Genomic DNA, 16,388 nt, shown 5'->3' on the forward strand with positions numbered 1-16,388 from the left:
AAACGCTTGATAATGCTGCTAATTCTCTGAATTTTAACAACATTTGTAATAGAAGGTATATAAAAAATTTGGCTTCTAGAAATCTTGTGATTACATAAATCTGACTGAAATAGATATTTTATGAAGATAGGTGTTCTATGAAGAAAAATAATATGTCTAAAATATATTTTTAAACATCCTGAAAACTGTAAAGTAAATTTTGTTTCTGTAGTCTAAGGATTGCAGGCTAGTTTGGGGTACTGGCTTTGCTGTGTATTTTCATATTTCATCTCACTCATAAATTCTTTTTTTCTATGAAAGTGGTTTCCTTCCTTAGAGTCAATGTCTTTAATATTTATAAATATCAGCTACTGTGAATGTCTAATGTGGAGTTCTTGAAAAGAATTAATAGAAAGAATCAGGGAAACTGTGATCTATTACTGCTGATCTTTTCTGTATTTTTCACACAGCTGTATCTTCATTAACAGAGTATAATTGATAGACCTGGTCACTGGTCTTCAAAAGTGCTGGCTAACTCTTCATTTTCTGTGTCTACAGATTGCTACTGGGATTAAAACAAGGATCCTTGAGGATTGTTTATATGACGTGAAGTAGAAAACTGACAGCACCATTTAGTGTGAATTGTGGAGATTTTAAAGACTTAATTAGCACACTGCATACTGTGTATGAAACACTGGATAAGATTCATCTTACCAAATTTAAACGCTTAAAGAGTACTTGCAGAACTCAAACTACATCAGAACTAGCTGCCTACACTGCTTCAAGGAGTTAAAGAGGAGAAATAGGAACATCCTTCATTACAATAGAGATCTAATGTCAGATGATTCATAATGTAGATAAACTCATCTTATGCAAATGAGTGTAAAGGGACAGTACACAGCTAGGTCACAATTAGAGGCCAAATAATTGTTACAAGTGCAGCCTCCTCAATCTGGTCATATTATTTATTATTTTTGTAAGACTATGTGTGTCACATTAAGGCCTATATAAACTCTTTGCTGTTGAAAGCTACATAATGACAATAGCTGAGCGTGATAATCATCAGCATTTGTGCTTTGAGTAGTTAATGTACACCATATAATTATGGATTTAAATTATTAACAATGTAACAATGGTGCCAACAATTAATGATTTTGTTGCCAGTAAAATCTGTTTTGACAAAGACTAATGATACTTCACACTTGAATTAACTGCATCTGTAACAGCATTTCAATCAAGGCTGCAACATTACCAAGCACAGATGGATTCTGGATCCTTCCAATACTATACAATGGGACAAGATTAAGTCTGATGGTAAGAACTTTTACTTTTCCAGAATACATTATTATAAGTTTTTGAAAAAAAAGCAAACTACAAGTTGTATCAAGGTTGCAAAGCTATCTGGAAAAAATCATGCAGGAAGTGATTTCAACTTCAAAAGCTCATGGCTTCTCAGATTTTAAACAGAAATATGTTGTGACCTTTTGCATTGAGTAGTGTAAGAATAGCATTCCGTGTCAGGAGAATAAATATTTAATTGGAGCTGACTGTCAGTGCATTTGGAAACACCTCTTAGACATGATTAATGGTATTTCATCCCCAGGCAGTGTTCCTCCTGTGAGCTGGATGCCAAGGCTTATAGAGTGCCACAGGAACTACCGCAGGTATTCAACCACATCAGGGACAAATGACCAAGATTTCCTGCTAGTTTTTAATAGAGTGCTAAAAACAAATCAGGAAAATAAACAACCCCCCACCACAACCTTCTGTACAGTCATAGAAGAACTGTAACTCACAGCACTTTATGCACTGCTTCCTCTGGGATGTGATGGAAAAATCAGCTACAGAATTTTGGTAAAAAACAAGCTGTACTGTGCAGTATCTGAAGTGTCCAGGTATCAGAACAAGGGGATGTAAGATAAAATTGCCATACGTGTCCTCTCTGAGTAACATGGATAATGCTAAGTGGCATTGGTGGCATTGAGGCATTTGGGTACAGTATAAAGAGCAGAAGAAGCTCTAGCCTTTTGTGTGGCACAGAAAAGGTCTAACCTTCCTGGCCAGCACAAAACTGTCTGTTGATCCTTTAACGTGGTCAGGAATCAGAAGCTGTAAAATGTTTCCCAAACAGATCACCTTGTTCATCTGCCAATTCAGTTGCAAATTCTATCCAAATTCTGGCTGCATATAGAAAGTTTTGCTTGAAGCATAGCCAGCTACTCAGGGTACTTGTGTTTATGATCTGGGAATCTATCAAAGATGAACATCCTCTTATGGTAGAGCTTTGCAGGAATCTCTCTGGCTGACTGATTTTTCTACTTTCTATATGTGGAATAAGCTGGGGAACCTGATGCTCTGTAAATCGTCTGGCAAGGACTCAAGGAAGTTGCAAGGAGGATACTCTTCACAGATTCCCTATGGAAATCTTGAGCAGCAAACTCCTATAAGTTAACAGAAAGGACAATTTCCTTTAAAGCAGCATCTGCAAAAGTCCATTAAACATGCTTGGCATAGCTCTTGGTCTTAGGGCCAGCTGGCACAGGACAGTATGTGATGCTATCATGAAAGTCATTTAACCTCTAAAACAGCATGGCTGCATTCAAGCTGGTTATAAGAAACGGTCTGTCCCCATCCTAGTGTCCAGCTGGGCTCAGAAGTGGTTTTGGACAGTAATGTGACAAAAATATATCAGGGATCATTTTTGCAATTTAGCAGATTAGCCAGGCACGTTCCAGTGCCCAGGGACATTCCTTGGAGCCATTGATATCCTGGGAATGATACAGACTCAAGGAGCCTTTGCATAGTAGAGCAAATAGGGCAACAGTGGACTTCCATTAGTTCTTTCAATAAAGGAGCAGCTCCAAGAGCTTTGCTGGGGCTGATTCCCAGAATCTCAACCCGAGTGCAGCCCTCCTAAACAGACAGTTGTACAGGAGATTTTAAACTTGGCCATCAAAACTTTAAAGAGCCTTCACCTTATTCATTACAAAGAATGAAGTGTTGATCACTTATTCTTGTGTGTCTTCTTCATGTACATGATTTGCAACAGGTGCCCTATGCCTGTGAGTTTTGTTGCTTTCAGCTATGTTAACAGACAAAGGTCACATTCTAGTACTGGCATGAACCTTTGTATGAGCTTCCTAACAGCACTTTGTAATTCAGTCTAGTACTGGGGCAGTTTGGGTTTGATGAGGTTATTTTTTTTTCAAGATAAAAGGCATAAAAAACCCCAAACAAAACCCAGAAAACTAAAGTGTACATTCAAATTTCCTCTATAACTTTCAACTAGATGATAGGCCACTGAAATTATGCATCTGGGCAAGGGAATTTTCTCACAATTTGCGAAATGTCTCGCATGACTTAAAAAACCTGCCGGTGTAAAACAGTGCACAAGCATTGACATCCATGTCTTTGCAATTACAATTAAATGCCAGACAAGGAGTCGCTTCCATTTTGATAAGTCTGAAAGAGGCTTCACTTTCAATATCCTAAGACTTGAGCTCCTTCCAAGCCACTAAAGTGGATATATTTTTTGGATATACATTCAGCTTTTCTACTCTTTAAAGGCACAAGTGAAGTTGGTTCCTTCAAGAACCTCCAAGAACATAGAGAGTTTTGTGAGGCTGCTATAACCTTCCCACTCCTATGTGGAGAGGAAATGAACCAAACTCTGGGGTACCACTTCCCACACTCCTACAGAACACAGTCTGTAGGAGTTCCATGAACTGATGCTGGTGCAGAAGACTTTGACAAAATTTATCAGCTAGACTTAGCAGAGAGAAGGGAATGAAAATGTAGTTGCTAGAAAAGCCACTAGGCTTTTGCCACACATGGCCATAATCGTTACTAGAATTATGAAAACTGCAACTGTAGAAGGACCAGCTGGTATGCAGTAGGTTTTTATAGGGAGGTTGATGCATGTTAACATGTTCATTGGTAGAAATGTTCTCACATGAATAGTTTCAGGACTTTTTTTTTACACTCCATCACTGAAACAAAAAATTTCTTTAAGAATTCTGATCTCTTTTCAGGGCAGATATTAGCTACTGCAGTCATCAGCAAGCACAGCTTTGAGTTTTGCTACTTTTGGTAACACCAGATACTGCAAATATTTCTAAGGGTTTGTTGGAACTATTTTTGTTGAGTATTACAACCTTGTATGTCAACAGGATTCTTAGCTGTTAACACTATACTGAAGAATCATTCTCCAGGTCATTGTATAACATAATGCTCTCAGTTGCTGAACTTGCCAGGTTTGCTCTCAAATTTTGCCATTGATGTTCATTTTACAAGTCTGTATTAATTTTGAATTGCCTAATTGTGTATATGTCTGTAGTGGTTTGTTATATATGTTTAATATATGATGGTGGACTCTCCATTTCTCAAACTAGGCAAGAGTCCTATCTTTTTTAAAAGATCTGTCCATCATTCCATGAAAATGAATAAATGAATTATATTCTTTCAAGGTAAATTTTGCAGTGTATCAGGAGTATGTCGACTCTAACAATAGTTCTAACATTAATGAATTTCATGTGTGAACTATGGATGTTCTAATATTGCAAGGTACTAGCAGAATAAATAGAATTTGCATGAACCTATTTGATTTCTCTTGAAAATAAATGAAAGCAAAGAGATCTGAAACAGAATTCTGTTTTTCTGTGACCTCAATGTTAAATAAAATGCACAGATACTTCCTATTTAATGACTAATACTATGAAAAATTAAATCCTGCTTTAAAAATTGGTATGCTTACCCCATAAACAAGTTCTCCCACCATCCCATTCCAGATTTTTGTCTCTGGATCCCTTGCTCCATATTTTCCATCAGGAACAATGGCAATTTTGTACTTGATACCAATATGTTTTGCAATTTCTGACGCCAGATCTACACAGTATCCTTCAAACTTGTCATTCCCTTCAAACGTATCATGGTTTTTCTTGAACATAACATATGGGGCTTCCTATAATGAAAGAAGTAAAACTGTAAAGGAGAAGTATACCAAATATGCTCTGAAAAGTAATGTCATCAACTGACTGAACAACACATATTTTATCAAAAGTTCATGGATATTTATCAGCACATACAAATTAAAATGTATGAACAGAAATCCTTCAGGAAAGGTATACTATTTACAGTGTAATTTGGCTTATACATTTCACAAGATTTATCAACTGTACAAATTATGAACATAAAAACTATCCAAGAATATATATAAATTTTACTTTGTTTTAAATGAAAAACCTTAATGCAGCATATGCTAAATTTAAAGCATGAACAGAAATTGAACCTATACAGTGCAAATGAGTATGGGATAATGCAAGGTATAATTTACATTTTTGACTTCAATAAGTAAGCATATCTTTGAACATGGTGTAGTTACTCTCTATGTAATTTCAGATGCATAGACTGAATGGTTTGCTTTCTTGGGGTTTAGAATACGTAGTTACTAAGAGGCTACATACATTTTAGTGAGAACACAAATATATATTCCCAAGGAAACATGTATCTTCCCCTTCAAATAAACAGTGTAGATTCTGTAAGGACTTTTAGGATGAATCTAAGCAATACACATGGACAAGAATGGTATTAAGCTGTCACTGACCTTACATGCTGCATGAAAAAGAAGTACCAAAATATTTTTGGATGGTGAATTGCCATTGAAAACAAGTAAAATCTGTCTCAAGAAGTGGTTTTTACATTCCTTGTGTAAACCATACTACCACAATACTATATATTATGCTACTGGCAAATCAAGGTCACACTGGGAAAACAAGGTCACATTTTTTCTGGTAATTAATTTAACTTCACATAATTCATATTCATAGCCAGATAAAATACTTGTCACTAACATCACCCTTTGTTTGAATTTACATCACAAAATACTGGCAAGATTTCTCTGGTGAATGTTATTTTTTTGACTGTAACCTTGGTAGTACTTTGCCCTATTCACAACTTTCCTATGTATATAATTAGTACAAAAATAAAAATCAAGGTAAATGTGTAGTTTGAGAATGTCTGCTTCACTGGAACTACACCAACATTAGCTTTAGCAACAGCTACAGCAATTCTGTGACCTTTATTAGGTGTTTAACAATGGAGGATACATGGCATTATATTAGCAACAGGGGGACTGAACGAAGCAATTCCAAAATTTTTCAGTGTGTCAGGTAAGTTTTTTGGTTTTGGTAACAATATATAACTCCTATTAGCAGGTCGCACCTAAGAGAAGAACTTGATAGGCAAGCCAGAATGGTATCTTTAATTTACTCTTATAAGGTGAAAACGCAAATAGAAAAGAGATTATATGTGGAAGGCACTATTCCCTTTACTTATGTAAGTTTACTCCCAGTGGCAACTCTCCCCAGGACCCACCTCCACTTAAGAATGGCAGAACAGAGCTTTGTGTAATGTGGATGAAGAAAGTTGTGTAGCTCATTTACTCTGGTGTGACAGAATGATCCTAGATTAAGCTCAACAGTTTGAGAATGGGGAAGTGCTAGTGTTTCCTTAAAGACAGTGTCAGGTTCCTATGTATTGTAGGAATGTTTCACTCTCAGGTGTATTCCCGGAATATCTCTCCTCCCATCATCTTCTTATGTCATTCTCTGCTACGGACATGCCTCTTTGGGACACAATCCCTTAGCACCAAATCAGTGTTGGAGGCCATTGATGCATTACGGCCATTACTTCAACCAAGGAATCACAAAGCATAGAAAAATGTCCACAATGATCACTTCCAAAGTCAAAATCTCTCTGACTACCTGACCTATATGTAACTATAAATGGCCAGAGAAATTAGAGGGTGACAGCAGCAGATATTGCTACATTTCTTGAGCACACAGTTATGACCACTGCACAGCTAGGGATCACCAAGGACTTTTAGAACTGGGGCAATCACAAAACAAGCTGCTATCATCCTGATGTGCATGGCCTGGATACTGAGAAGACCACTGAGCTACAGCACTAACTATGCACTTGTAATCACTGCGGTGATGCAGTGCAATGCCTTTTACTCCTACAGAGTTTGTATCTTCAAAGCAAAACTGCTATTACCAGCAGCCTGCACCATTTGCGCTCCTATCTCCAGTTATATCAGCTTAATCTCAACCACCTGTCTTCCAGAGGGAGGGAGGGAGAAGAGCAGGGAGAAGGGGTCCTGCCCTCTTTGCAGTAGATCTTCATTTGGGGAAGTATTTTGGGCATGTAAATCAAATGTTCTTCCCTCATGTAGGTTTTTTGTTCCTGTGAGAAGAAAAGCCAAACTCTGTGTCTTTCTGTGCTATTACACAAAAATGGTTAAAAACAGGCAGACGGGAAAAATATTGTTTCTTGACTATGATTTAGCCAGATGCTACCTAAAAATACAGCCAAGCTTTGTCCAGTATCCCGCATTTGTGGGCTCTCCTTACAAGCTTCAGTTACACTTTCTTGTTGCACCTGAAAAGCAATTTTGTTCTTCAAAGACCAGAGTTAGTTACTGCTGGCTTTTATGATTCTGTGTGTTTTATAAATCCCAAGACAGAGGCATGCAATTAATGTAACATCAGGAAACAGTAATTCTGGAAAGGAGCACAAAGCAGACAGGCACAGAGGAGGCCAGGTCCTGCTTTTCCCATAACCCAGACACTGCTTCTGCCTGTATCTCATCACTGAAAGGACTGTTACAAAAAAAGCATTTCAGCTGTCTCTGCACAACAAAGCAAAGTGACTTATGCCTTAGTTTTCCTCTTAAAGGCTAAATAAATGTCAACCCTCTTCCCCCTGAGTTCTGTGAGGGAACACTGAGAAGGGAAGCAGTGGGGTCCAGTATCGTCCTTGACAGGTGCAAGCAGCAGCAACCTAGTGGAGGGACCAACAAGTGAGGACTCAGAAGATCTAATTTCTGGTTGGGATCTGCTGGGTTACTTAGAGGAACTCCGCTGGTTCTCTTCCCATCCACGTCTCTTTCTACACACTCTGATCTTGCTGATATAGAGCAAAAGTACATAAAGGAGCATCTCTTATAATACCATTCTTTTTATACAGCAGGTAGTGCCTCTTACTGTGACTGCTTTAAAAGAAGTAGCAACTGAGTGAGATCTGCCCGTGTGAAACAATACAATTAAAAATAATGGGAACACCTAGTACCTGTTGCTTAGTATGTTGTTCTTTCCCTCCTACCTCTTTTACACAGAATAATTACCATTTTCTTTACTTGTTGTGCCTACATTACCTGCCAAATAATGAGAGATGTATTTTCAAGGTAGAATTTAATGGGGGGATGTGGATGGGACTGAATGTGGCTTTCTGATGGTCTGTTTGAGAAAAAAAAAAAAAAAAAATCACATAGTAGCACTAGCTTTAAATTCTGTCCATTACAGACTTCGGGGGTGTTTCAAACTGATGAGGTGTGCAGGCGTTATTATAATAACATCGGGGCACTGAAAGTTAAGCTTTACTGCTTTGCTAACAAGCAGCTTACACAGATGAACTTGCAAGGTCACACTGGAAAGTCATGAGATATCTGAATTGATCAATAGCGTGTACTTAGCCATATCCTGATGCTCTTTTCTATCTGTGGTATTGAAAAGGATGATTTTTTTTTTTTTTTCTGTATAAACTATTACAATAGCATTTTCTAAATTAGCAGTAAGATTAGTGTAACCATGCTAGTCTAAAGAGATGCAAGACATCTATGGACAGGGAGTATCTTCTACTAGACCAGCTGAAATAGCTGAAAACAGCTGGCGTACTTTTTCACCATTTCCAGTTATAGCACCTTGTCTAATAAAAGTATTACTTTTCCCTATCATCTTTGTATTTACTACATTTTTGAACCACAAACTCTTAAGCTAGTGATGTAAAACACAGGTTTAACACTGAAATATTGGCAAGATTTCAGCTGCTTAATAGTATTCTATGGGGTAGTGAATCAAGGAAAGGTCCACATCGAAATGATCAATGACTAGCACGGAACAGATATTTGAAATGGTGCAAGCTTTACTTATATAATTCACAATTTTATAACAATACTTAACATTTGTAAATACAAGTGGATGTCTGCAACAATTACTGCTATAAACAAATCATTCCAACACATTGCCACAAATTCATGTGTACAGTAAAATGCTCACAACTGATGATTCATACTATAATGGATGCTGGAGTAAGTAACTAAGTGAAATACCAAACAGATCTATGTTTTGCTTTCCTAGTCTAAAGTTCATTTCAAAATCTTTAAACATTGTAAAAATAATTTGTAAAAGTGGAAAATATTTGTGCAAGGAAATGTTTCATTTTTAGAACAGGAGTGACACACATTATCACACTTTATTCTGAAAGAAACTTCTGCAGATATCAAGTTTTTTGGTTTTGGGGGTTTGGGTTTTTTTTCTGAATAAAGTGTCCAGGATTCGGTTTGAAGTCTTTGTTATTGTTATGCAACAAACTTCAATATTTTTCAGTCCTTCAAAGAATTTAATTAATAAATTTTATAATGAAAAAATATTTTTCTATTATGAGAAAGAAGGTTATATTTAGATTTTTTGAGGTAAGATTCCACCAAGTATCGGTCAAAACAATGAGGGTGGTTCTCAGTCACCTAATGAAGGTTATCTGTCATCTGAGATGCTCTATAGTAACCTGTTGACCTCCAAAGTGCCATTCTGCAGGTCCTTTGTGTCACCCCTTTATGGATACGTCTGATATCCTCAGTGTTAGGTATTCACCTATGAGCCATCGAATCAATTTTTGTATCTTTGTGGACTTTGAGGACAATGTACATACTTGGAGTGCAACTTATCCTGTGTGCCTGAAACAACATACAATAGCTGAGACACCCAGATGGAGTGGTCATATATGGCATGAGACACGCAAGTGTCATCTTGCCAGTGTAAGAAATGGAGGGTAGGCAGTACATCCTAGAGCATCTTAAATGTCACTAGATGCTTTTAAGTGGGCAACTGCATCAATACCCTTTGTAAAATCATCTACATTTAGATGACTCAGTTGTGAACTGGACCCTGCCCTTGAAGCTTAATCTACCAACACTGACTAGCTCGCTAAAATACTGAGCTAGAAGCCAGGGTGCAGATGAAGCTCCTGTACATCAAGCTTTGGTTCTAAAGGACTTCTGTGGTTTTTAAGTTTTGCAGTCTCAGAGTAGGTACAACGTTATCCATATCATTAAATGGATTAGAGAGTTTGGAGTAGTCTTCCCAGCCTACTCCCTTGTATTCTACCTCAACAAGGTGCCACTGCATTTCTCAACTTACTAAATTAGAGACGGTTGTTCTTCCTAGCTGGGTAAGTTACTCGCTTTACCTCAGTGTTAGAGGAGGGCTGCATGGTGCCCCTTCTCCAGTGATACAATGAGCCTACCACGCACTGATGGTTCCCAAGCCCCTCTTGGAGGGAATGCTTCTGATAACAGGTAGAAAAACTATTATTTCCAGAGGGTCAGCTGTGCAGGAGGCTGTGCATCACATGAGGTCCAGGGCAGAGGTCTCCTCCAGGAACTATAAAAAACAGGGCTGCACAGCGGTTGGTAAAGTGCATCCATCAGCTGCCCCTGCTGCCACCTCTTTCTGGGCTTCTCCTTCACCACATGACTGATTTGAGATAGGTCGAGTGCCTGTGCACTAAACCAAAACTGTATAATAAATTCTGCGTGCTCTAACTACGTTACAAACAAACATAACATTTTGCCAAGTAGAAAACACTGTACTAAATCTTTTGAGTGCAGAGCTAATTTGTTATAATGCATGTTCTATGCAATAGCCATACAGCCACATTACAGCAAAGTAAGCATAGACACATACAAACTGAAGGAACAGTGGGCAAATCAACTTGTGCTACTTGGCTTCAGGCAAAAATTAAAGCAAGCCATGCTGAAAACTTGTAAATTTTTCTTACGCTGCCACAATACCTGCCTTTGAAGACTGAAAAGCCTGACAGCACTGGTTGCAGAAGCTTTTCAGTTTAGCGTTGGAAAATATGCATGCAACCAAAACTTTCTGTCATCTACAATGGTTCAACTTCCCTTCAATGTGAAGAGGGCAATGAAGAGGTGAAAAAGTCTCTGTCTGGCATTTGCAACATGACTATAATACAGAGAAGAGCAAAATAACAGGATTCTGAAAGTTGTTTCTAGCTCAAGAGACCTTTTCTTTGTGTATGTGATCATATGCCAGTGCATGCTAAATACCTTGCCCTGCCAGGCCAATGTTAAGAATCATGGTTCTAATCTGCCTTCAGCATCACGCGTGCTGCTCCCAGCAGAGTCAATGGGAGATCGGCATGAGAAAGCTGAAAGCACCATATATTCTTATTCAAACCAAATTCTGATATATTTCTCTTGCACTGTGATTTTCAAACATTGAAAGGGGAGGCTTCTGGTCAAGAAGCAGTGCTGTTTTCAAATAACTGCATTCACCCCAAAATGACACAACATAGGGCATGCTTTGGAATATTAATTCAGCTTTTTGGTTTTGAAGCTGATCCCACCAGTCCTTTCAATACTGGGACTGGAAAAGCTCTTTCGAAGATAACATTTATTATGCACATCAAAATGCTTCAATGCAAACAGGACAGGCAAGATAACACGTTTTAAAAGCTTTCTTGTTCTCCTTTTTTTTTTTTTTCTTTCTGTCAAACAGGAACCTGTTATATTACTTTTCATTAATATATTTTACTTTCTTCTCCTAAGCTTAGAGCTATTTATGGAAATTACAGTATTCATGTATGGCAGCTTCAGTCAAAGATATCAGGATTGGTATGAGAGGAAAATTTCGACTGAAAGCTTGTTATTCACATCGTTCTCTTCTCAGCTTGGCAAAGTTGAAGGTTAACGTCATCTGTTCTAGACATTTCAGATTAGTCACAGAACTTTTCTTGGTGGTTCAGTGCCTGGTCATCCAGTCAGAGGAACAGTAATCCATATGGAAAAATTAGCTCAATGCTACTAGACTGGTGGTTAATACTTGAGCCTTAGTTAGGAATGTTCGCAGCATCTTGGGACTCTTTTCTTCCTTGATCAATTTCTTAAAATAGGATTCTTCATCAGAGGCTGAAAAGAGGAGGACTGTACTGAAGTATATTTTTTTTCCATCACCAAGCCTTTTTTTTTTTTTTTTTTTAGGAAAATGATACATATATTTTAAATGTCCCATGCAAAAAATAATAATAATAAAACAAAAAATTACACTGTTTGGTTAGTAGTTACATTCTGAATTCCTGTATAGTAGTTTTGTTGGTTTGTATCCTGGAATGATATTCTTCAACAGGAGATTTGCTAAGAAATACTTAAAACATAAATGCTGATACACACTGTCGGAAATCTGGTATACTAACTGCATTTTCGAGTAAGAAAATGTCTTGACACTTTCCTTTGAATTATTTTCAACTCTGTATTAAATTAGAAAAAGTATTGCTTAACAACACATACAGAATATTCCTTCCCACTGGAGACACAGCTTATTCTAAAGGGTTAAAATGTCTTGTCTAAATGAAGCACGTGAAAAGGGCAGTGAACTGAGATGCAAAATCTTAAAAGCGGTCAGGTAAAGGTCAGCCTTTGCCAGTTGGCTTTGACAAACATCAGCTTAAAAGGGCACATCTGACTTAAGAGGGAAAATTGTTAAATATTTGGTTTAAAATATAGATTTGTAAGAAACAACCATTTTGAAAAACTATTTACTAAAAATGTAAATGAATGAAGCAACTGCATTCTTCGTTGCAACCACTCTTTAAAAACATCAATAACACTGGAAAATAAACCCCCAAATCTATTCAGATTTTATTAGAATGGAAATTATACTGAAATGCTGAATAAACATATTAAGAAATATGTTCAAATGCATCTACCAAATTCATGTTTTCATTCACAATTAAAAGTAGATAATCCAGTTCTGACTGGCTGACAGAACTATACTACTTGAATTTTAGCTCTTGCTAATGTCAGTTTTGAATTCACAATGTATCAACAAAAAGGGACACTGGCATGACAGATATCTCATTTTATACCCTCTGTTCAATTCTGTCATTTAGAGGTTTTGAGTTTTTCTCTTCTTCCAGTTTCTTGTGAGTCAAGTTTTATCAATTAGAGGCTGAAGAATTCACTTACATTTATGAGACTTACTTTAGTAAAAAATAGAAAAGACTGAATAAAGGAAAAAAAGTACTGCAACACAATTTTAAAAACCTGATTTCAAGTTAATCATTACATTAAATGCATACCAAAAACCAGATATGACAGTCAAGATAACTAAGATATATGGCTCACACCCTCCCACTAACCTAAGAACTGGCATACTAAATTAGACCATAACTAGAAATGAGATTGTATCACACACCAGTGAAAGCATTAAAAAAAGAAACACCTTACCAAAATTGTAGTGACTACTACTGTCCTGTTCTCCATGGCTGAAGTGTCATTTCCAAGTGTAGGTTCATGCTGAATCAAAACCAATTTATCCATGTCATTCCAGTAACCAACCTGCAAAACAAAATTTATATAATTTACAGTAGAACAGTTTATATTCTGTATAATTACAAATATAAATGATTATAAGAACAAGAGTGATCTGATGCTAATTTAGTACCAAAGGAAGTACTGCCATCCTCCTAGACTGGTGCATGGTGGTATGTATCAAACATTTTGACTATAGCATCTTGCATTGCTGCACAGATTCGGACTCAGTATTGCTGCCACTCAGCTGCTCCTGAATGATCAGAGCTGCTTACTTTGACCCGAAGTACAAATTAAATCCCATCTTCAATAGTTTGAAGACTTCCTGGGGCATACGTGAGATGTACAACTTTTGTCTCTCAATAAGAAAATTTTCATTCACTAATCCTCCAGATCTTCTGATCTTAGCTGGAGGATTGAGAGACATCTGAATGACAGCTTTGCAATTCAATGGCTGATCTCAATTCTCTGCTCCATCATGGGCCTCTCAGGAGACCCCAACCCAGGGACTTAAACCAGGCTTGTCTCACTTAACTGCTGGCACTGACCTTTTAGTACCTACATTAAAAACCCTGTTACTAAAGCTTTGTTTACACTCACTGGACAGAGAGGCACTACCAGACAGTGACTCAGCTCATGCAGGATTAAGCATCCCTCCTAGGAAAGTGCTTGCTTTTCCCACTGACCCCAAAGCATGGTGAGAGTGACATCACTCTAAAAGTTTCTCTGGTAAGTGCCTATAGGGAGGTGGAACAAATAAGGTTTTCCTCTACCTGCCTGCATGTAGCCTGCCTCACCCTTTCCCGGGGTGGCCTTATGGTGAAACAGCTGCCTTTTTTCATTACTGTTGGTGAACTACTGTAAAGCCAGACTTGAATCACTCATTCTTGTATATCCATCGAGAAAAAAAAAAAAAACAAAAAAAAAACCACAAGTGGCTTGCCTGCATTGAGAAGCCTTCCCTTACATACAGACACCGTTCTTTGCAGTGCACACCTCTGGTATTCAGTACAGCCTGCAGGTGTGCCCTGTGCATTGGCAACGGTGCTGCTTCAAAATTTTATTGATGCTTTTGGGCACTGCTCAAGGAACACTTAAAACTCCCCACATACCCCCCATAAAGTCCCCACAGCTTATGTACTATATCTTTGGATGTCCAAAAGAAGATACAAGACCTAAAACACTTCACTGTTGTTGTAAATCCTGGCCAGTCAGAATCTTACAGCACACTCATCTTCTCACTCCAGGTGGTGACACTATTTTTATTAACTGTATCAGCAAGTGGTATTTCTGGATTTAGAGTTCACCCCACTTATTTAATGTTGCCTTGGGTGATGTTAGGTAGGAAAGGTCTTCCTGGGAATGCTGTTCTCAGTATAAGGTGGATGTCTATAAAATGACAACTGGAGGTGTCTAATCCCACCTTCCCACCAATCCATTCAGTATAGCAGACACAGGTCCCTTAACTGAAGCTGCTCTCTCACATCTAACCTGTGGCTCACTAGCAAACACCCTCCCTTTTCCCTTTCATGCCGTTCTCTTTTCTGTGACTACATCACCGTTGTCTGTGGACCCTCTCACACAGTTGCTGGGAATGGCTCAGTGCCTGTTCCTCTGACCCAGTGCTGACAGCACTGGGCTCCATGTCAAAGAGACAACATGAATGCAAACATCTCAGTAGAACAGTGTACTAATCCCAACCAAAGGGGCTCTCCAGGTTGCCAAAAATCTAACGAGCTAGGAGACTGATCTTCTTTTCCCAGGAAAGGGGCAGACCATGGCACCTATGTGGTTCCTACCAAATAAATGCAATGCAGGCTGGCACAGCTCATTTTTCAGAAGCACCTCGAGACCAGTCAGTAGCAACTCCCCCTTCCATCCTTCACTGATTAATTAGCAGTTCATGAGACCAAGAGCTGGGAGAGATGAACACCTTGTCCTTCTTACCAGAGGAGGAAAAGGAATTTAACAGAAAGTGGGCTCCAGACAGAGCTCCAGTGTAACTGTCAGTGCCAAAGGACAGTCTGTGCCTCAGATGAAAAGACTTCAGTACATTGGAAACTGGCTAAATGATCAGATCAATTATACAGCAAATATTATTTCTAACATTATTGTAGAACCCAGACTACAATTCACCATCACATAGGGTTCTGTTTCCATGACACAGAGAAAGATCATGTTCAGATCAACGCAGTGATGTTGCACGGAATTCTAGAAGTGCCAGGAAGTGGTTTTGGTTCCTAGTCTCATATGTATTAAAGAACACTGTATTTTTTAAACAACCTTACTCTTGATTTTTACATTTACTTCATCATTACTTTCCTTTTTTAAAAAAAAATAAATATGGAAGGCTAGTAATTTTAGCAGTCCCTAGGAGCAGTGTGTAGACACACCACAGAGAATTAGAAACACATGAAGTAATTTGAGTAAGTACAATTGAATATGATTTTTTTTTTTCTATCAGTGAAGCAAACAAGCAAACAAACTCTTCCCATGCACAGCCTCTGGTATTTTTAGTTGAAATGTTCCTTTTCTCTTTGCAATTGCTGTTACAGCACAGGAGACTTGATTTAGGTGTCTGCAGCTAACAGGAAGCTTCAGCATTACTGATATAGTGGAGAGAGAGGTTTTCCTCATACTAGGATTCACTGCTAACAAATACTCTTTCTCATCCAGACAAACATAGTCACAGATACAACTGGTAACTAAAAAATGTCAAATTCCTGTCAAAAACTGCAACCAGCTAAAGGCAGAATAGGTACACCAAAATCTGGCAATTTGGGAAGCTCATTGTAAAAGTGAATGATTGTTTTTCATTGTGCAACTTCTCACTGCTGGAAAATTCAGAAGGAAAGCAGGAAATGAATAATGTAGTATTATAGAAGTGAGTACTATATGAAAACACAGAAAGAGATAAAGGTGTTTTTTTTTTTTTTTTCTGAGGAATAGTAGGCATTTTTAA

At 37.9% G+C, this 16,388-nt stretch overlaps 1 protein-coding gene across 2 annotated transcripts in view; it reads right to left on the minus strand.

The window, feature by feature from the left end:
- Positions 1 to 16,388, minus strand: part of GRIA4 (glutamate receptor, ionotropic, AMPA 4) — a 97,134-nt gene that overhangs the window by 53,592 nt on the left and 27,154 nt on the right. For both annotated transcript variants that reach the window (XM_008936537.1, XM_008936529.1), the window contains exons 6-7: positions 13,343 to 13,453; positions 4,733 to 4,939 (exon numbers count right to left, since the gene is read on the minus strand). In XM_008936537.1, coding sequence (XP_008934785.1) covers positions 4,733 to 4,939; positions 13,343 to 13,453 — 318 coding nt within the window. The remainder of the gene's footprint in view (positions 1 to 4,732; positions 4,940 to 13,342; positions 13,454 to 16,388) is intronic.

The sequence above is a fragment of the Merops nubicus genome, unplaced genomic scaffold, assembly GCF_000691845.1.
Source record: "Merops nubicus isolate BGI_N331 unplaced genomic scaffold, ASM69184v1 scaffold7320, whole genome shotgun sequence".
Classification (NCBI taxonomy): Eukaryota; Metazoa; Chordata; class Aves; order Coraciiformes; family Meropidae; genus Merops; species Merops nubicus.